General features: G+C 37.1%; 1 protein-coding gene across 4 annotated transcripts in view; it reads right to left on the reverse strand.

Annotated features, from left to right (window-relative positions):
* Nucleotides 1-2015: 2015 nt before the first annotated feature.
* The window catches only part of INPP4B (inositol polyphosphate-4-phosphatase type II B), an 886823-nt gene continuing 866769 nt past the window's right edge, over nt 2016-22069 (reverse strand). For all 4 annotated transcript variants that reach the window (XM_081245267.1, XM_081245268.1, XM_081245266.1 and 1 more), the window contains one exon: nt 2016-2188. In XM_081245267.1, coding sequence (XP_081101393.1) covers nt 2056-2188 — 133 coding nt within the window. In that variant the 3' untranslated portion in view covers nt 2016-2055. The remainder of the gene's footprint in view (nt 2189-22069) is intronic.

Raw genomic sequence — 22069 nt, forward strand, 5'->3', positions numbered from 1 at the left:
ATAATAAATGAGAACTTACATGCATTTGTATTACAGTCAGCTCTACTCTTTTAGAACTTTTATATTAGTACTTAATAAAAAAGAAAAAGGTCTTTGAAATGTCTTCCCAAAATAGAAAACTCTACTGTTGGCTTTGTAGTTAATATTTTTTTTCCATATTTGAGTCAAGAGGTTTCATTTTTAAAAATACAAACAGAAAACTATTGTTTATAAGAATATTTACAAGATGATAAATCACCTAAGTTATCTTGGAACTCAGACTACCATTTGATATACTGAATGAGGCTTCATAGTTATTCAAGGAAACCTCTGTCATCCCAACCTCTGTATGTTAAATCCAGTGGGATAATGAAAATAATCACAAATGCTACCATTTTCAAATGAAATTGAACAATTCAAAGATTATATTTACTCAGTGAAATGAAGAATGAGGCATAAAGGAGAACACCAAGATAACCTGTCCATGAATAGATCCACGGGACACAGCATCTTTTTATGAAAAAGGCAGTAAATAGTTTGACACCTGCCTCAAGTATAATGCCCACAAGTCCTTAACTAAAATAATAGATTGATAATACTGGCATTAAAAGCCCCAAAGTGTTATCTAAAATGCAGTAATTTGAAAAACCTAATATGAGTCTAGAGATATGTTTGGAATCCTTATTTCAACAGGCATCTTCGTGGAGGAGCTATTACAACAGCTATAGAAAGCCCCTAAGATCATCCACTGAATGTGGTCACAGCTAAGAAGTGTCAGTGTAACAGGCCTCTGGCATTTCCAAGGGAGATTTATGTTCTGGATGGCATGCTCCTCTGATGAGAAAGGAAAAAGAATAGATTCTTAAAATTTGGAGGAAAAAATTCTCATTTGTTCAGTCCCTTACACTCCAAGCTTCAATTCCAGCAATAAATGCCAATTTCTATTTAACTAACTAGCATTCTTCCCAAATTTTCATGTATATATTTAGTGTGCCAATTTAGAGAACAGACAAGCCACAAGCTAAGAAGATAAGAAGAGATTGTAACCAGGGTTCTAAAATTATCTAGCTGGGTAATTGGGGGTATATCTTCCTTGTGCTTTAATTTAGCCATTTATAATGGTGTTATACATGATGATCTCTAAGGCAACTTCTGATTTGGAGTTTTGGAAAATTTTCAGTGTTATTTCACTAAGTAAGGGCAAATGTGAAATTCCATTTAAGAGAAATAATTGTTTTGGTGTACCATTAGTTATGGTGGCCTATGTTTTAAAAGGTTTATTCAAGTATACTAATCTATGCTAGACAATGCATACTGACACCATCTACATTCTATACCAAGATGACTGCTAGAAAACACCTCAAAGATATTTTACAGTTTTTCATGAACTTGACTACATAAAGTTCAGGCTGATGGGGCCATCGAACCTAAGTCAGAGTTTTGAGACGATACTATGCTTTTGAAAAGTACTTTTACTGCTTTACTAGCACTGTCCATCTATGTGTTTAGGAGGACCTGTCACACCTCCACTGGATGACAAAAGTCCTTACAAGCACACATAAACTGCTTCTGTAGTCAAAATCATGAGTTAACTCTCCCTAGTTTCAAGTAACTAGAAAAGTATTTTTTATAGCCCAAAAATGGGCTCTCAGGTTATTTGTGAGAAAGGCTATGGAATAGTATCTCAAAGTCTCTCTTCCCTTTACACTCTATCATAGCTTTGGAGTGGAGAAGGCCACTCTCTGAATCACCCCCAGGTCCCCTGTAGCGACCTAGCTTTTCTCAGAATGTCTTTCATTAAAATACCCCATGAATGAAATGTACACTTTCTGAGCTGATCTCAACCAGCGAGAATCAATACAAGCTTAGAACTAGAAATGCGATATGATTTAAGGTTTGTTTAATGGATTTCTTTCAGAGTCATATGCTGATAACTAATTCAAGTAATTCCTAGACTTGGGCAAATATCCCTGATCACCTCCCTCCACAAATTCATGACAATGAAAACGTAAAAAAAGGTAGAGATTATCCAGCAGAAGCATATTTGTGTTCCTGTTTATTTACATGTTGGTAAACTTAGGTGTCAGCTTTTCCATAAGTCCCCTCTGGAGGTCTGTAGTACTTGGGGAAAGCCATCAGCTGTAGCATGTTGAAAGCATACTTCCTGCATTTGATATTCTTCAGTACATTTTCTATGCGGCAGCCTTCTCTGGTGAAAGGGGAAAAAGGACAACTTCATGAAACACAGAATAAATAAATATGCTTTATTTGTCCAATGCAGAGTTGCAGCAACAGTCCAAGTAAAAATAACAAAGATTCAACTCTACATTTTTTTTTTCACAAATGATGATACATCTTACAAAATTAAATCCTAGGCCAGGCCCAATACCATTATTGCCCTCAGAAAAAAGATGAGTAGAGTCCCTTTGCTCTTAACATATATTTAAGGTTTAATAAACTCTTTAAATATAATTTGTTCCACAATACAGCTTCATTTTCGTTTCATAAATATATCTGCCTTTTTATAACTTTTCCACAAATGAATTTCTCAGTCTCTTTAAAACACATGAACATCTATACATAGCCCTAAGGATGTAGGTTATAGGAATAAGGCATTTAATTTATTAAGTCTGGCCATATAGATTTTTAAAGGAAAGTTTCATCTCTATTTGACTGCATTATTTTAGCTGTGCAACGAAGAGGAAAATGGCTTTCCAGACAGCCTGGTCCAAGTCTCAGCTTTATCAAGAGAAGTGCTTGTGTACAGACAGTACAAAAGTCACAGGTGCTGAAAATGGGGCATCGAGACACAAACAAGACTTTGTTAAAAAGAATAGAAAAGTACTCTGAGAGCCAAATCAACCCAAACCATGGTTACAAACGGGTTCATTTGATTACAAAACATAAATAGCCATTCTCTCCAGAAAGTTACTTGACAGAAAAGGGTTAATTGCAGGAAAGAAATCACAGAAGTAACAGGTTAAAATATCAAACAGAAGATTCTATCAGCTGATGGTGACAGTGAGATCGGCACAGTGGAAATCAAGTCTGGAACCTCCCACATCTCTAGGACTTGTCTCAGGGTTTCAGGGTTTGTGCAAATTCAGTCTCAATTTCTTTAAATAAATTTAATGGGAAGAGGAAGAGGAGATGCAGAACGTAAAGCTTTCAGGATTCTGTTCTTTGTCTTATGCCAAAGACAGGAATTTAAAATTTCTTCTTGAGCTAGTTAACAGAGGGAAACACTTCTCCATAAACAAAAGAGCAAAATAATTCACTTAATGCATAGTACTTCTTTTTTTTTAGATTCTAGGAAAAACACATAAAACACTTACAATTCAAACATTTGTTTTTTTTTTTAATTCTGTGACTCTGAAAATGTAGAAATTACAGCATTGTCCCCATAATTTAAAGTCCATTGTCAGTTGTAGAAAAGGAAGGAGTACAACATAAAACTTATTGGTATTTGGCTAAAAGTAATGCAAGACTTAAAATAAGCCACACAACTAGCAGGTGTGAGCTGACAAGCAGCAAGGCGACAGGATAGAAGTGTCGAGAAGTTGGCTTGTTATCAGTTAGACAGCCTGTTTCAGGATCATCAGATTCATTCAGTGCTCCCTGGGTTTGTCTGCTGTTAAACGGGGGGTGGGTGGGGGGTGGGGAGTTAGGGGAGAAAAGAAAATAGTATAGCGTTCACACAGTAAAGAAACTTAAATATCCTGAAATACAACACATTATCTTATATAATACAGCAGTTTCAGATGAAGTTTTTATGCTAAATAGCCCCCAATGCATCCTGCGTCGTTTTTCTAACTGGGCTTTTGTGAGAAAGGAAGAGAGAAATGCTATGATGATATTCACATGGGTTGAATATGTACATGCACAAGAAAGAATCAGAGAAGCATAATGGGGCCAGTAGACAAGGCTACATGAATAAAACTAAAATATGGATCAGCCCATAAAAATAACCCTATAAGTACCTCTTTGGAAAATGAAATGAGAAACACAGTATGTAGTGAAGGAAATGGATGTGTCTGGCACATTTAAACACACTGTCTATTGTTACTGTACCTATATAATGTATTTAAAGTTATAAAAATGATTTATGGAAATGGCTTGGTATTTAAAATGAATGAAATATCTGACATGTCATCCTTGCCAGCCATAAGACTAGTTTAACAAAACCCGACTCAGCACCCTTTCATCGGTTCAGCTCATAAATTATGTTGTCCTGCTCATCTTCCTAAAATGAAGCCAAATCTATCTCCTATGGACTCCAGGTCTGAAAAGAGATCCATATTTACAGAGTACATGTTGAAAAATAAAAGATTCTAAATTTCCAGGTTGTGTATTTTCTGTAAAAGTGAAAAATAAGCATTTGTAATTGGGCTTAAAAGCAGTTCCAATTACGGCACATCTGAAATATGCCATACTGATGTAAGTTGAAAATACAAATTCTTTTCTGTGGTATAGTTCATCAGTATTCAGAATTTCAGTCACTCTCAGTTGTCAAGGAGTTTTTGATCTCTGTCAGCTCCTCCGGGTTTTGAGGCAGAAAACCAGCTGTTGCTTGGTCTATGAACAGGGCTGTATATGCAAAGGTACCTTCTACACAAGCCCCTTAGCATCCGTGACCCCCTTTCAACCAGTTGCAGCTTCTGAAAACCTCCTACACAGAGATTTTTGACCTGGTGTCGATCACATCCAGTGGCCACATGTGGACAAACAGCAGTTGTAATTATTTCAAACAGCGATCTTAGTTTAAAACACCAAATCAATCACGCTGGGCTGGACTCTGGTGCTTCCTTGTTGTTCGGTAAAGACCTAAGGACTATGGAGCCAGTGCCAAAGTGAAATAGAATATTATCTGGAAAATGAGTGGTTTATTGAGTGAAAGGGAGGGCTGCATAATTCCTATTGTCAGTTGTACTTGGTTACTTGTTTAACTTTCTACTGCTCACTAGGTAGGAAACATGCAGTAGATTTTAAAGTATGGATACCTTTGAATGTGACTAAGAAAAGCTTCTTTGTCCAATATTATTTCTCTAATATCATCTTCACTAACGCTCCCTCCTGTCCATTATTAAGATGAAGGTTATCTGTAGCAAATCTTAAGTTTGTTAAAACCTTGGTTCCTTTCCTTGTTAAGGGAGAAGTACAGACTCTCCTATATCATCTATCTATCTATCTATCTATCTATCTATCTATCTATCTATCTGTCATAATATAAATATTACATTCTGATTACAAATTTAGGTTAAATATTAACCACAATCTATCAATAATAGTATAGAATACTCTTTCTTTCCCAGTGGGGCCACCTGTAGACAGGCTCTGGCTGAGAAACAGACAACTGGCTGACCAGTAAGTTGAAAGGATCTTGTAACCGTCCTTACTCCAAATACAGGGGACTCATTCATACCAAATGGCTTTTTTTCCCTACAACTGCCAGAGCACATTTAATATTTTCCAAGTCTGCTTGTTGAATATGCCTTCCAAGTGAAAGTGCTACATTAAAAGATTTTTTTTGAGGGGCAGTTTTATAATTGAATTAATTTGTTGCTTACTGACTGCAATCTCTGGAGATTAGAATAATATATTAAAAATGCCTCTGACATAGTCATTCTATTATTCAGCTGAAATCTGAAAGCAACGTAGCCTACAAGCCTGCCACAGCACATAGAGCTTGAGGCCCTGACTATGTCACCAAGGGGACACAGGTGCTCTTGGGGCTGCTTCCTTGCTTCCTGCTAAGAACAGCACAAATGGTTATTTCTTCAGGGCCACAAATGAATTTTTCAGCACTCTGCTAGTGTAAATGCAAAGGATTTACTAAGTAATAATATTAGTAATTTCCTCCCTGGTAGATCACCATGGAAGCAAATCACAATGTTGTCTCCACTGAAAATGTGACATGATCTGACATTTAAGGGCAGTTACTGAATCTGCAGGATAGAAAATGATTTTTTTTTCCTTCAAAGACCGGTCAAAGCAATCACTTAAAATAGAAACAAGTAAAAGGAAATGCCTCACTCTTAAACACATCACTGCCTGCACAAGGAGACATTTCCTTAAATAAAACCCAGCGTGTGTGACTTGATGATATTTGCTTATTTCCCCCTCTTTTCTGTCAGCAACTATTGCTGTATCCTAGATCACAAGTCCCCCCACTATAGGTATCCTCTCAAATCATTCAGACCTCTAAAGATAAAAGTTAGAATCCTCCTATCTCCCCCTGCTGGGTAATTATTCATGAATAGTATTGTTATTTGATAGTTTATTCCTTTAACCACTACAGCTCTTCAAGCTCCTCCAAAGGAAAATTACCAGTTAAAACTGAATTGAAAAATCTTTCCTTCTGACGAGAAAGCTGATTTCCTTTCATGCTAAAATGAGACTGTTTCACGTTTCATTACATCCAAGTTTGGAGCTATAGGCATACCATCTTGAAATGCTGAGCCAAGATTTTAGAGCCAGTATCTTACAGAACTTTATTTGAGTCTACATTCATCTGATAAATCGATCTTAATAGAGCATCATGTTTCAGGCTCTAGAATGTTGGATTGTGTCAGGTTTTAAACTGGCAGATCTGTGTAAAAATGAATATAATGTCGGTCTTTATCAAGAAGAGCTTTGAGAGTGGTACCTACATCATAAAATCAGAGATTCTTCAGATGTAGAGTGACTTTAAAAAGTCTTCAAGTTGAATTACACATTTCATAGATGAGAAAACAAATTTAAAGGCCTTGCCTGGGCTTCTACAACAGCAAGTTGCAAAAAAGGATCCTGAATATGTAGTTTGCCTGGTTCACAGTTTGCTTAAATGATAAGAAATAAGAGAAGAATTTTTCGTTTTCAGTTTAGATCAAGGTCCAGTGTGAAATTTAATGACTCAAAATACTCTTAGATGTCAAATTATCTACCAAAACTTTCCAAAATTTTAATTTATAATTAGAATATTGAAAGTATATTTCCAGGACTTTTGGAAAAAACTGCACAGCTGTTTAAACAGAGGGGAAATTTTAATAAAAGAATATCAAGGTTGGGATAATTTCCACTGGCTTAGAATCAAGATTAGCATTGGTGGCTACTGAATCACCAGCAACATTTAAAATGATTTCTTCATTTTAACTGAATTTCAGAATCTAATTCAAAATACATTAGGTCAACCACAGGAAAAGCCCCTAAATTAAGAAATTACTTAGAAGACATAAGACTATGTCACTGCTTTGAATGTCCAGGTCAAGTTTGCTACAAAAGAAAGAACAGTATTATGCAAAATCGCACTCAGAGGAAGGAGTCCTCCCTGTAGGGCACTGCATGCACTTCTGGACATGACAGTCTAAGAGGAGGGCTACTGTGAACTAGAGGATACCAGAGCATGGTCACCAGGAAGATGATAGTGGGCTTGGGAACCTGGCAAATCAGAAAAGACTGAAGGCTACAGGAATGAGAAGAGTTCCATTGGCTTAGAGCACAGGAACATTTATAGTTAAGTGGTTGTTGATTTCAGATAGTCAAAGATTCAGTAGTTTAAAGTCTGGGCAACTTGCAAATCAATGGAAGTGTTTGAAGTAAAGAAAGAGATCTCTCATGTACCATATCCAATCATGTGATAGCTGCTTTATAGATATTATCTATTCATTCCTTGCAAACAGTCCAACTGGTTAGAATTATTATCTCCACAGGCGAAAAAGGATTATAAAACCTGTGCAAGTAGCAGACAGGGAATTTTTATCTTTGTCAAATGGAAAACCCACATTCCTTCTACTTTATGATTGTGATCCTTTGAGCACAGATTTCTCGCTACCTCTCAGAAACTGGCAGGTGTGATTTCTTGCTAGTTGCTTGATTAGATTAAGCAACTTCTAAAATTACTTTCATCTCTACCTTCCTGTGATTCTTTGATTCTGTTAAAAACATAACTGCACACTCTAGAGATGCATATTTTTTCTACTAATAGAATAGGTGACAGTTCAATAAGAAATAGGGTATGGGGCAAAAATCAAAGAAGGCAAAGCACGTTGACACTGTATTTAATCTCTAAAGTGGTTCTTGCTCATTCTTATCTATTTTCAGAATTAAAAAAAACAGAAGTGACATATTTCATTGTTTAATTCTCCCCGGTATCACTTTTTACATTCTTCTTCCAATTTCACTCTCTTAGTTTTACAAAGTGCCTGGAAAATAGGAATATCTTCTTGTCAGAAGAAGCAAGGCTCCAAGTAGTGACACTTTCAGATAATATTTAACATTGCTTTGAAAAGAAAGTGCAGATGCTCAGAAAAACAACTCAAGAAAAGTTTGATGAAAGTGTCTTATAAACAACTTTAAAAAGGAAAAAAGAGAGAGAAAGAGAGAATGAATTTGAAGTATAATTGCTTCCATCAGACCATTTTCAGAGAATTGATTCCAATTTTGATCTTTGAATTTTAACAAGGAGAATACTTGGATGAGGTCCAGAAAGAAATATCATAAATGATTAAAGGGCTAAAGAAAAATGCTTATGAGGAAGTGTTTAAGGTTAGTTTTGTTTCAATAAAAGAAGGCTAAATGAGATGTGACTGCTATGTTTACATGTATGTAAGACAGTGGTAAAATAATTTTTGAGGTATTACATGGTGTTTTGCTCTCATATTTTAGGCTGTAGCATAAAGCATGTGCCTCAGGGATTTTAGCAATGCTGAAAGCAAGCGCTGTCTGAACTAAATAGATTTGCTGTTCTTTAATCTTATGACAGAGAATATGAGGTGTCCATTAGGGGGCAAGAGGATCTTTGAGGGTTGAAAGAGAAAAGAGCGGGAAAGGGAGAAGGAAAGGGAGGGAGGGAGGGACAGAAATGGAGAGGGGGAGGGAGGGAGGGAGGGAGGGAGGGAGGGAGAGAGAGAGAGAGAGAGAGAGAGAGAGAGAGAGAGAGAGAGAGAGAGAGGGAAACAGTGGGGAGAAGACAAAGGGACAAAAGTTGGTGCCCCGGAGGGTGAATCCCTGTGCATTGTTCTGTGTCTGTGCCTGGGGAGGGGTGGGGAGGTGCGCAGTATGGCAGGGCACAAGATGCATCTAGGGAGGCTCTCCCTAAGTCACTGGTCCACCTTGCCAACGGTTCCCTTGTCTTGAGCTTGGCTTGGATGTAAGGAAATGAAGGGGCTTAAAGATACCATAATGAATAGGAAATGGGCACATCAGCAGCTGATGACAGATATTGACAAGGCTTCCAGAAGTTTCAGTGAAAGATAAGACCCGTGGCAAGAGGAGAGCTCAAAATAATAGAGACTGACTTTCCACCAGCCTGGTTGGACAGGAGCTGAAATGTGGAATGAAGTTTGTTTAAGGAAATTATTTTAAAAGTAAACAAAACCAAACCATATACCTTAGTTCGTAAACAGGTAAATAGGGTGCTTCTACAAAGAAATAAGTACTTAGATGTGGATATACACCTAAAACTCATTTTCTATTTCCCATGCAGTGTTATTCGCCTTTCTTTGTACAAGAGCTCCTACAGGATGACTTAGTTTTGATGGCTTCAAAATAACAGTCAGAGAGAAGACACCAGACTAGTCACTAAAACACTCTGTAAATGTGTTTGTGGCTAAAAAGTACTTAAAAATATAAACAACCCTTGTCTCACTGCTCTAGTTTGGCACTCTCCTGGATTGGGGAGAACTTTTATACCCCAGTGAAGAGGAAAGTAACAAGCAAAAATATAAGACTTCTGATTCCATTCTTGATAAGTACCAGGCAGAGGATAATGAGGTAAATCCATTGAGAGCCAGATTTCCTGGTGGGGCTGTCCTTAGCTCCCAAATAAAAATAAAAGTCCATATATGCTCATGTTATTATGAAAGTAGCTTGGGAAAGTAGCGGGTATCAGTAACAACAGATACCCGTTTGGAATGTGTTAACAGGAAAGAACATCAGCCCAGCTTCCCAACATCTGTTTGATTAAGTTTCAGTCTTCCCTTTTAATGGGAGAATGTTAAGATCTACCCAATAGGATTATTGAGAGATAATGTAAAGGCACCTGCACCTACCACATTCCCAACAATAGATATAAGTAAATAGGTAAATTAAAAAATTCCCTCTCTAGCCCTCCTTTTGTTAAATCTCAGTTTCCGTGTGGACAAGGAGTACCTTGACGAGATGTGCAGCTGCTCAGTCCCAGCTCTTTCTCCTCTAGTTCTCTCTAATGCTGAAGTGCCCCCAGGATTTAGGACAGCACACTTTACCTTCCTGTACTATATATACTGCCCTTAGGCAGTGTCAACCAGTCCCATGACTTAACTATCATTGTATGATGATGAATCTTAAATTTATCTCTCTACTGTACACCTCTTCTCTGAATTACACACACATATATTGCATCTTCACTTGGATGCCTAATAGACATTTTAAGGTAATGAAGCATGGCAGAATATGCCACCCCCAAATATGCCACATTGGCATGAGGACTATTTTGAGCTAAAGGCACTTGAAAGAAACAGCAGGTGCAGGAAGAGTGCTCTGACCTCCCCTTTTCTTCCTGAAAGCAAGAGATAAAATTCCTGCGTGAAAGATGCCCTCTCTCTACCAGCTGGAAAGAAACATTCTTATCACCAGATATGGGGAGTCAATGCTGAGAGAATTCTATACAACAGACCTAGATGAAAGAATTCTTATCTTCCTTCAGCACCATACCCCGTGGCCCCATATATTTCAGTTATTTTTCCACAATTGCTTTTCTTTCTTCAACCTAGTATAAAAGTATTTAGGTTTTGACACTTCTTTGGGTCTTCATTTTCTGGTGAGAATTGCCATGTATATGTAAAATGTGTATGCTTTTCTCCCATTAATTTGTCTTAGGGCAGTTTAATTCTCAGACCCAGCCAGAGACCCTAAGGGAGCAGAGGAAAAGTTTTACCTTCAGTCCAGTTTCAAGGTCACATCTTAACTTGAGTCCGCCTCCTCTGCCACCATCCCACATCAGCTCCTTCCTTCTTTCGCATCACAGAAAATGACACTCACCACTCTCAGACATTCATGTTAAGCACCCCAGTTCTCCCTGATTCTTCTGCCCTCTTTACACCCCACAGCCAGCCAGCCAGCCAGCCAGCCAGCCAGCCAGCCATCCATCCATCCATCCACCAATCGGACCACTTGGCAGCATCTCTACTGCTGCGACCTGCCTGTGCCCCTCCGTCATCTTGCTTGTACTAACAGAAACCGTTTTCCTGCCTTCACCACTCTTGCTCCTCTATTAAGTTTCAGTAAATCCTGATGTACCCATTTAGACAAATGGCAAAGCCACCAATGCACTCTTCTGGTCGTATTCTGAAACCATTTCCCAAAGAGCTTTTACAGAATGAAAATCCAGCTGCATCTCCGTCTCCCATAGGGAGCCAGGCTTGTCAAAATAGCAGCGGTGCTTATCCATCCGCAAGGAGATGGAAATATTTTCAACTGCTCAGCACTGAGACGAAGCTCCTGAATCATAAAGAAGTTCAGCTATATCTTCTTTCGCCACAATCTCTTGGGTTTCTCAGGTTTTTCAATCCCCTCCCATCCCTGCCATTTCTATGGGATTCCAGTCAGCGAGGTAAATCTGCCAACCTTTTTCAGTGGTGAACTCCTGTTCTGGGTTATCCTTGTTGCATCTGAAATGGATGGAGTTGAGTACGGACCAGTACCAACATCACCGCCGCAGTATCAGTATTATTACACATTCATTTCCACCCCATCTTGGAATTGGACACGCCAAAAGAATCAGTTTAGAGTTTTTTGCCCCTGGAATTGTCATTATCTTCTCTAGGAGGATAGGGTCTCTCTCTCCCCCTTTCAACCTTTTCCCATTTCTATCCCCAGCTCTCCCTTTATTCCCACCATCCCAAGCAAATTGCACATTGCTACAATTTATTTTATCAACTTCTGGAAGTCAAGGCTTATGAAAATCGTTGGGAAAGAGAATAAAAGACATTCAAGAATCTTAGAGTGTAGTTTTTGGATACAACAAGTGCATGGCTTAAAAACAACAGTTACACAACTGTTACACAATGACAGACTATAAAATATAAAATCCACCAAGGAGGAAGGACCCCAAGGTGTAACTCAAAGTGCTTTTTACATATATTATCACTAATATCTGCTGCAAGGATTCAAAGATCAGGGAAGGCATCTTAGAGAAATAAACTTTTGTTACGGATGATGAAGGCCGAATAGAATTTCAGTAGTTAGAAATTGGATGGGTTTGGGGGGATGTAAATAACATGGAAAGGCATGGAAACGGGAGAATGTCAGATGCACTTGGGAATGACCCACAGTCTGCTTTGGTTGTAATGGGGCAGCAGGAAATAGCAAAAGCAGGAATATTAAAATTAGGATACTTTCTATTTTTGTAGCTTATCTAGTTTAGACATTTTCTAAAATAAACACATATTTTGTGGTAAGAAATGCAACTACATTGTTTTAAAATGATATGGGGCTATGTGGCAAACGTTTGTGTCATCGGTAAAAACTTAGAATTCTCTAAATGATGAGTGGACAAGCACTGAGGATTCGTGAGCAGTGGAGTGGTGTGATTAGCTGTGTACAGCGCCTAGCCGCAGTAGGCAGGATGGCTTGAGCCAGGACTGCGGCAGGGCTGGAATAAACCAGAGACATGGAGACCAGTTAGGAGGCTATTAAAATCGTCAAGGCAAGGAATGATCAGAGCTTGAACTTGGAGTGCAGGAGAAGGGTGAGGAAGTTACAGGTTCTAAAACAGAAGTAATTTGAAAAGTAGACTATATATTAAGAGTTTAGGTAGGGGAAGATCAGGGAGAGAAAGTAAAAAAAAAAAAGTTCAGGTTTTAGGGGGAAATGCATTCTGTTCAAATATGCTGTTTTTTAAATTTTTATTTTTATTTTTTTATTGAATGAAAGATTCTTTAAGTTCTATAGTGCTTTATAGTTTTCAAAAGCTTCACACACAGATTTCATTTAATCCTATAATAACCTTTTTTCCCCTCTACCCCTATATTGCCCCTCCCTCCTTCCCTCTCCCACTGGTAACTGCTAGTGTGTTCTCTATATCTGTGAATCTGCTGTGACTCTGCTTCTTTTTTGTTTTAATCACTAGTTGGTGTTATTTTTTAGATTCCACATATAAGTGATATCACACAGTATTTGTCTTCCTCTGTCTGACTTATTTCATGAAGCATAATGCCCTCCAAGTCCATCCATGTTGTTGCAAATGGCAGAATTTCATACTGCTTTATGGTTGAGTAATATTCCATTGTGTGTATATGTATATATACCTAATACATATACACACATACCACATCTTCTTTATGTATTTGTCTGTTGATGGACACTTAGGTTGCTTCCATGCCTTGGATATTGTAAATAATGCTGCTTAAATATACCGTGTTTGATGCAAGACTTTTAGTTAGACATTTATAATACAAGGTAGGTCTAGACAGGATCTATACCATACATTTGGAATTTTCCGGCAAAAAGTGGGCTAATTAGATGAAGTCACCCATGTAGAGAGTATATGATGAGCAGAGATGAGGGCTGAGGGTAAAACTCTGGGGAATGCCTGCATTTGTAAGGCCTCTAAGGAAGGAGCAATGTAAGAAAACAGGCACAGATTCAAAGAAAGAGGATGTAACCAATGTGTCCGCTGGAGCACGGAGGTTGCAAAGTAACTAAAGGTCACTGGACTCCATAATTATGTGACTTGTAGCCTTTGACTTTCAGTAGAATTTTAGAAAGAGAAATTCGTTTATAATCAACTGATAAATGAGCAGCAAAGAATGGAAGGCATTTTATTCTATTTTAACTACTGTGCCCAGAGCCCTGATGGTGAAAGGAAGGAAGAAGAAAGACAGCACAGAGCCTCGAAGAGTCAAAAGGACTAATGAAACTGTTTTGGGATATGTGAAGTGAATATGCTTGGAGGGACAGAGGAAAGAGAATATGGGGAAGATTCAAGAAAATGGGATAGTTGGTCATCTCTTTGTTTTTCAGGAAAAAATAGATATTTACGGGTTGAGGACTAGCTACAAAATAGAGAGCTTTCAATGTTTATCGAAAAGTCCTTACTAGGTAGGAATCTGCAAATCAAAGCATTTCCTGACTCATCTGAACATGGAATGGAAGGTAAACATAACCTAATTAGAAGCTTCATCTCTTTCCCCTTTGTGACAAAATCAGAACTTTTCACAATATATCATCAGTGCTTTAGTAAACAAATAAAGCCAAGATTGACTTTCTGATCACCTAACCATTCATGCCACAATAACGAATGCCACAACTAGAACATCTACGCTTCTGGCAGTGTGGTTGGAGTAACATTTTTGCATACAGTTTTGAAGCCCAATGTCATGTAAGTCCCAAGAGTTTACACTTTACATTCACATACAAATTTCAATGTATATTTCTCCTGAACTGATGCCTTTTCATATGGCTCTTTGGAATGAAGCCTTCCCATGATCATATAAACATAAAAATTAGAAGCATTTTATCAACACATATGACTATCAGATTGACTATACTAGTATGCATTGTTCTGCTTCCTTTTTAATTTCTAATACTGCTAATGACCTGTAATTATCCATCACTTGATTTTGTAGCCAACATGTTATTTTCTGATTATGGCCACTGGGAAAAGCCTTACAACTGGCTTATCAGAACTTCAGTACCTCCCGGGAGCTAATACATGATATTAAAAGACATCCAGCTATCTTCTACTGATACAGATGGATGCTTCCTCTTGTTTTTCTGTTCAATTCTGGGTATTTCTTTTCCTTTTTAAAATTGGTTTGGTACTAATCTAAGTTATAAGCAATTGGCCATGGATCTTGATTAATTTCCCTTTGTGACCTATACCTCTCAAGCCCCTCTAAGGATATAGAATACAATGCCATGAGAATAATATTTCCTAAAATATTTGTGATGAAATGAGTTGGGAAAATGCTGAGTTAAAAACTCAAACAGGACTCTTTATTTACATATTTATCCAGGGAATATTTTTTGAGTACCAGCTTTGTGCCTTGAATAGTTTGAACTGACTACAATCTAAGAATAAAAAGAAAGAGGAAGGGGCAGTGATATAGAAAAAGCTGGTGGATCCTGAAATGACAGAGACCCCAAAATTCCTGGCTAAAGAAATTGAACATGACTCTCTACGTAGTGGGAGTCACATGACTGAAGTTGAACTTCAGGAAAAACTCTTTGGGAGGAATGTGTAAAATAGATTAGAAGGTGAGGGACTAGAGAAAAGAGCAATTAAGAGCCTACTGCAGTGGTCCAGGTAAAAAGTAATAAAGGTCTGGAGTAAAGCAAAATAAATACAAATGAATGAGAGACTATATATATGATAGATAGGGAGGTGGGGTGAATCAACATCTTGAACCTGCCCTATAAGAATGATAGACAGAGGTAGCAATTATAAATCATAAGACCCAGGAGAGAGTATTTTATCTCAGATACATTTTTTTCCTTCTCTGTCTGCTTTTATAACTACACTGATGCAGATAATCAAACTGGGTCTAACAGAGCCATTATTTCTGTCACTTGCAACCATTTTCTGCAATAATTCTTGAAATGGCTGTGCTGTTTGCCAAACAGATGGCTATCGGGGAGAGTACAAAATATCACTCCGAGCCAACCATAGTAATGGCTCAGAGTCAAATTTCTGATTAAAATAAAAAATGTGTCAGTAATTTCATTCCAGTAGAACCAAAAGAATTCTAAGGGCACCACAATTTCCTTTTCCATCCATTTGGTTTGTGCTTTGTTCCACATCCGTCAGAAATCGTATTCTGTATCGACTCTCTTCTGTTCAATTGAGTAAGACACAGAGACACAGAGCTTAGAAAAAAGGGTCTTTTTTCCTACTTTCCTCTTGTTTAGGCTCCCTCTGAATTGCTTAAAGCTTTTCTTCAACTCAGATCGTTGGAGCTAGAAGGGAACCTTAAAGATCACCTTGTCCAACCCGTTCATTTTTCAGATGAGGAAGCAGAGGCCTCCAGAGGAGGACCAGGAACTCATAAGTCATCCACAGGGTACAGAGCTGGGATTGTGTGCAGAACAATTAGATTAATGATATTCTTCAGTTCTCACACAATGAAACAGAACCTCCTCTCACACCCCATCCCTAACAGAGAGGAAGGAGCCCTTTTCTCATTCCTTAGGATTTATACACTGTGAGGACAAGGTGTCTGGTACCTTGTTTCGGGGAAATGCCCCCGGGCTTGGGAGGGAGCAGAGCTGGAGACTGTCCATATATGACTCACTGTGATCTCACTGTTCCTCAGAAATCCCTATGGTACTTTGGTTCCTTTTTCTAGATAATTATGGCATAAAATTAGCCTTTCTGAATCTGTCACTGTGGCAGCTGCTGTTCCAACTTAGAAACCACTGAGAATTCCAGGAAGGAAGAAAACTAATGGATGGATTCCTGTAACACTCATTCATAAAGCATCAACTAAGCTCACAGAGAGTTAATAATAAAGGGGACCACTTATTGAGTGCTGACTCTTTCACGAATGCCAATCACTTAACCCTAATGATCTCCTTTAACCTTTACACCACTTCTGTGAGGTAGGTACAGAGATTCATTTTGCAAATGGGACAACTTAAGAGACACTAGGTAGAATATCCAAACTTACACTGGTAATAGAGGTAGAGCTAGAATTTGAATCTGGTTCCTTCTGACTCCTAAGTCTGTGCTCTTAATACTGTGATATACTTTCCTTTTCTACATTCTGCATTGTGCCAGAAACTATGTAGATTATAGTACCTGTATACATGGCCTTACAGTCTACCCAGGGCAGCCCAGCATACCCAGAATTATTAGAGAAAAACATGTAGTATTGCCATACATGAAATAAAGGTTTTTAAAAAAATTTTTTACCAGTTTATTATAAATGATAATAAAATGATAACATAATATAGGATATTTCACATGCTACAATATGAATGAAATGATACTGAAGATGATAATCTGATGAAGAGGTAATAGGGTGAGGTCCACAGGGTCCCCCAGCACAGGAGTTTTTGTCCCTCATGGAACTGGGGTGTGTCACCTTCCCAGCATTTGGATGTGTTCACCAATCTGGAAGTTGATCAAATCTCTTTGTTCAAGAGTTTTTATAGAGCTTAATTTCCAGCCCCTCCCCCTTCCAATCCTCTATTCTGTTGGTCTTTCTGATGGCCAACCCCATCTTGATGCTATTTAGAGGCTCCAGTCTCAGAAATCTCATTAGCATAAACACCTATGTGCTCAAAAGGGATTTCTTTTTCTGTTTTTAAACTTTTTATTTTATATTATATAGAATTTGAAGAAGAATAGATACATGTATATGTACAACTGAATCACTTTGTTGTACACCTGAAACTAATACAACATTGTTAGTCGACTATACTCCAATATAAAATGAAATAAAGGTTTTGAATCTAAAGAGTTCTCAGTGTGGGCTTAGGCTTAGGGTGACCACACATCCCAGTGTGCCTGGGGTAGCCCTAGTGTATGCCGCCTGAGTGAGATGGAGGGAAGGAGAGAGGACTTCTAGGTATTAACAAAGAAAAAAAGGAAAAAAGAGGCAAGGATTTGTGGTGTTTGTTATGTTTGTTACATGTTTGCTGAATGAGAGTGTAGGGACGTGTATTTATGTAAAAACATGGTGAAAAGATGAGGGAGAGAAACAGGGCATGGTCCAGCAAAGAGATGAGGAGATGAAATGACACTACAAGATTATATGTTTCTACACGCTATACTTGGGTTTTAGAAAAATTAGTTTGAAAATACTATGCAGGGTAGATTGAAGTAGAGAGATTGGAAGCAGAAAAACCAAGAAAGAGCATATTGAGATAATCAAGGTGTGAGGCAAATAAGAAAAGACCAGGGTGGCAGAGAGAACCTGTCAAAGCCAAAGACATGTTGAAGGGAAGAAATGGCAGACATTCAGTCAACAAACAAGTAATTAAGCCTTACATCACTGTTGATGATTATATTGGTCCCAACTTCTACATGCCATCATCATGGGCAGTGAGAGAACAATGCAGGATTGCCTAGTGCACTCATGATGCTTTGGGTCTAAGGGGCAGCAAGTTGAAATAACAGCACACGCTACCCAAAGTTTTTATACTCGTTTAAAAAAATAAGTGATGGGAGAATTGTATCATATAGCACAGAAAGTATAGGCAAACTGAACTGCTTTCACATGCAATTTAACTTCAGCAAAACAGTATCATGTCATAGGAAAGGAATTATGCTAACTCAAATTTTGTTGGTTTTGTTCTGTGTAATTTGTGTATTTGTTTTTGACTTTCTAGTTGTATAAATGCTAAAGGCATGAGGAGTTCATACCTGGTTTTATGTTTGGCTATATGTTAGTAACATACTAAAAATAGTTTATGTCAGAAAGGAAAGTATATAATAATTCTTCTTAAAGAGGTCAACACATGACTCAAGTTTGAGACATAGATCTAATACAAATATGATTGTTATTTACATCTCTGGCTTTGACAAGGAAGTAGTTATCAGTGATGTTCAACTGAACAGTTTAAGTGGCCTGATGGATGGGAGTCAAATGACAATGGGCTAGGAAGAAAATATGGGATTAAAAAGCAACAGCAGCAGTTGAGACCACATCAAGAAGTGTATATTATGTATGACAGGTTCTGAAGGAAAACCATAAACTAAAGCAATACAAGCAGTAAAACCAACTATATAAGCTATGATTGATACTCAAGACTTAGTAAAGTGTTGCACTTAGCTAAAATATGAGCTTTGTGGTTATGTGGTGAACATTAAATATATTTCTTTCCAGAAAGGTGAATATATCAATAGGCAGGAATTAATTTTATGGTCAAATTAATAAATGACAATTTGAAAGATTCATTAAAAGGTAAAGTCTTAAGAAATATGGAAGACAATCCAGGTGACGTATCTAATTACTCCAAGTCACAAATCATTTAACAAAATGTCCATGGATCATATCCATGTGCCATTGATTTAGGAGCTGATTTTATGACTTTTGGTCACGTTGTTGAGCTCCAGAGCCACATGGCTAAAATACTGACTTTCATTCTTTTAATTCCTTCCTCTAAATAAAAGCAAATAATTCATTGAAAGGCAGTTGCCAAGAAATTGGTTAGGGGATCATGGACACCTGACTTTCTTATAGGGAAACAAGAAGCTAAAATTTATCAGGACGCTTATCCTTCGGTTTTAGAGAACTGAATCCTAATGGATTACATTTTAGTAAAACAGGAATTAGCTGTCGCTCTCCTTACTTCCCATTGGAGAAAGATTAATAAAAAGTAAACAGCTGATTGAAAGCCAGAATACAGACTATTAGCCTATGGATTCCTATTTCTATAAATTATTAGGTCTTTAAAAAAATTCCCAGTAGATAGCACCGACCATATTATATAGTGATTCTATATTTCTTTATAGCACTCTGCTCATATACTGGTAAGACGATCCTGGGTTTGAAGCTGTCTTTGCCTCTTGCTACCTCTGTTACTTGGACAAGCTACTTAATTTTGCTAAACTTTAGTTCTCTCATCTTGAAAATGAAGATGATAATAATATTGTCACATACAGGTTAATATGAAAGTTAAATACACACATATACATAAACAAACACATACACGTATAGTATATTTAGCATACCAAACATATTATGTGCTCAATAAATGGTAGATATAATTATTGGTGTCCTTGTATATATTGCTAATTATTTATTGAATAAATGGCAATGAAATAATCTATAAGATCTTTTACTAATGGCTAATGAAAAACATACAATGTAACAAAGAATCATCTCTATGAAAGTTGCAGTGCACAGTAATGATTTTAAGAAGAGAATATTTAAGAATTATTTCAAATAATACTTTGTTCTAATGATTTATACATTCTAACAATGCATATTGTATTACTCTCTAAATATTTTTCTAAACTTTACAAATACAAATTTGAAGGGCTGTTGGACAGTTTGATTCTTTTGAACCAAAAGATATTTTATTTGTAGAATATTGCTTGCTTGCTTTTATTATTACACATGTTATGGTGTTTATTTCTCTTATGTTTCTAGTCCATGTTTAATTTAACCATATATAACAAAAGAACTGAGTCGCTCAATCTTATAATTCATTGTAGTCTACCTGAAATAACCATTTAATTCTGATGATTTTTTTTAACATCTTTATTGGAGTATAATTGCTTTACAATGGTGTGTTAGTTTCTGCTTTATAACAAAGTGAATCAGCTATTCGTTTTCCTCTTTCTGACTTACTTCACTCTGTATGACTAGGTCCACCTCACTACAAATAACTCACTATTTTGCTATAATACTTTCAATCAAAAATCATTAATATATATTTGGATTTTTGTTCAAATATTTATACCTTGAATAATTATAAGTATTCAATTTAGATAACAATAATTAGGTTGGATGCATACTAAGTTATTAAAATGCATAATGGTTTCTAAAGAGAAATTATGTTGCTCTTTTATTATTAAACTAGTTCATTTATTCCCTAGGAATTACTTATTTAAAATTTGTTTCTCCAGAAATTGCTACCTGATTACTTAAGTATAACCCATGTTCTTCTATGTTAATAAATATAAACTAAAGCAATCGCATATAGGTATAAATTAAACACAGAGGTTTCTTTTTCTTCTCTCTACTTCTCCTTTAAAAGGTACATATTTATAAAATAACATTAATTCTCTGAAAACTCCTTCAGTCAAAGAAAGAATACATTGAATACTTTCATTAAATATCATTTTGAAAATAATGCCTTTATCTTATCTACTGGCCAAAATTTATAGTGCTTAAATTGCCTAGTTTCCTAAGACAGAATTTCCCATAGTGTGTCCCATGAGTTTCGATGGATGGATGTGTAGCACTGGGTTAACAAAAGTCAAGCTTCTTTATAGTGGAGTTTTCCTAGGACTTCAATATATAAATGTGTTGGAGGCTTTTGGGAGCCAGAAACATGCTAGTTCTTGGACTTGAGCAGGTGTTTCTCAGGAGGTCACTTTGTAATTTTTTGTTAAAGTGTGTGCTAAGGACAGAATGCTTCAAGGACCCAGGGGTTGGGAGGAAAAGGGCTGTGGAGAAGGAAAAGGCCAAGAAATGAGTGATCACGTGACAGGTCACTGACATGTTCTTAAGCACGTAGGAGGGGACTGATCAGATGTGTGTTTCAACATAAATATTAATTCTACACAGAGGATGAGTTTCTAGAAGGCATTCTGGGGAGAGAAGTTTGTGAGAAATGGTAATGCCTGATCCAAAGCAGATGCTAAGTAGATGCCAACATTCTGTGTTATTAACAGAAAGGAAATCTGTGTGTTTCTAGACACTGGTGATAGTAGTGCCAATGTTGGTATCTGATTAAGAAATATGAGAGATCCTGACTCATATTCTTTGTCCCAGTGGCGGGCCACCACATTCTCATCTCAAGAAAAGTTAAAATTGTACCTGTAGTCATGGGCCAGCTTCTCAAAAAATACTTTAGACATGCTTGAATGTTTAACTCAGAATCTACCCACAACTTTCAATCTCTAAGAAATCATGGAGAAGATAACCTACGTGTAGAAAATTGTGGGATGATAGTTACTCATTAGCAATCTCTCTACCAGAGAGTAAAAATGATACAATAAGAACCCCAACTCAGGTCTTTCTTGTGTCGATTTTTTTTTTTTACCCGGTGACATAAACTCCAGCAACCATTCCCTCATCTAGTGGAGGCTTAACTTATTCCTACTTGAATTCTGGCTTATTAAATGCATAAGTAGGCACAATCATTCATCCATGTTCGCAAAATGTAATTCACTGCTTTAGTAATAAAATACTAAATGATGCCTATGACAGCCAAAGGAATGAATGTGTCTTCCTAAAAGCCTAAATGGTGTTAGGGAACTATTTGGACACTGAGGAGATCTGTTCTTTTTTTTAAGAAATATTTTATAATTCTAATCAACGTATTGCTAAATGCACTTAGCGATATACATCATCAACCTTTGCCTTCATGTGTTTTCTTCAGATAACATTTGCTGACATTTTATGCATTAATTTAGAAACTTCTGATGGAAATGTAGCTCTACAGGTCATTTAAA

The sequence above is a fragment of the Mesoplodon bidens genome, assembly GCF_964165515.1.
Source record: "Mesoplodon bidens genome assembly, chromosome: 1".
NCBI lineage: Eukaryota > Metazoa > Chordata > Mammalia > Artiodactyla > Ziphiidae > Mesoplodon > Mesoplodon bidens.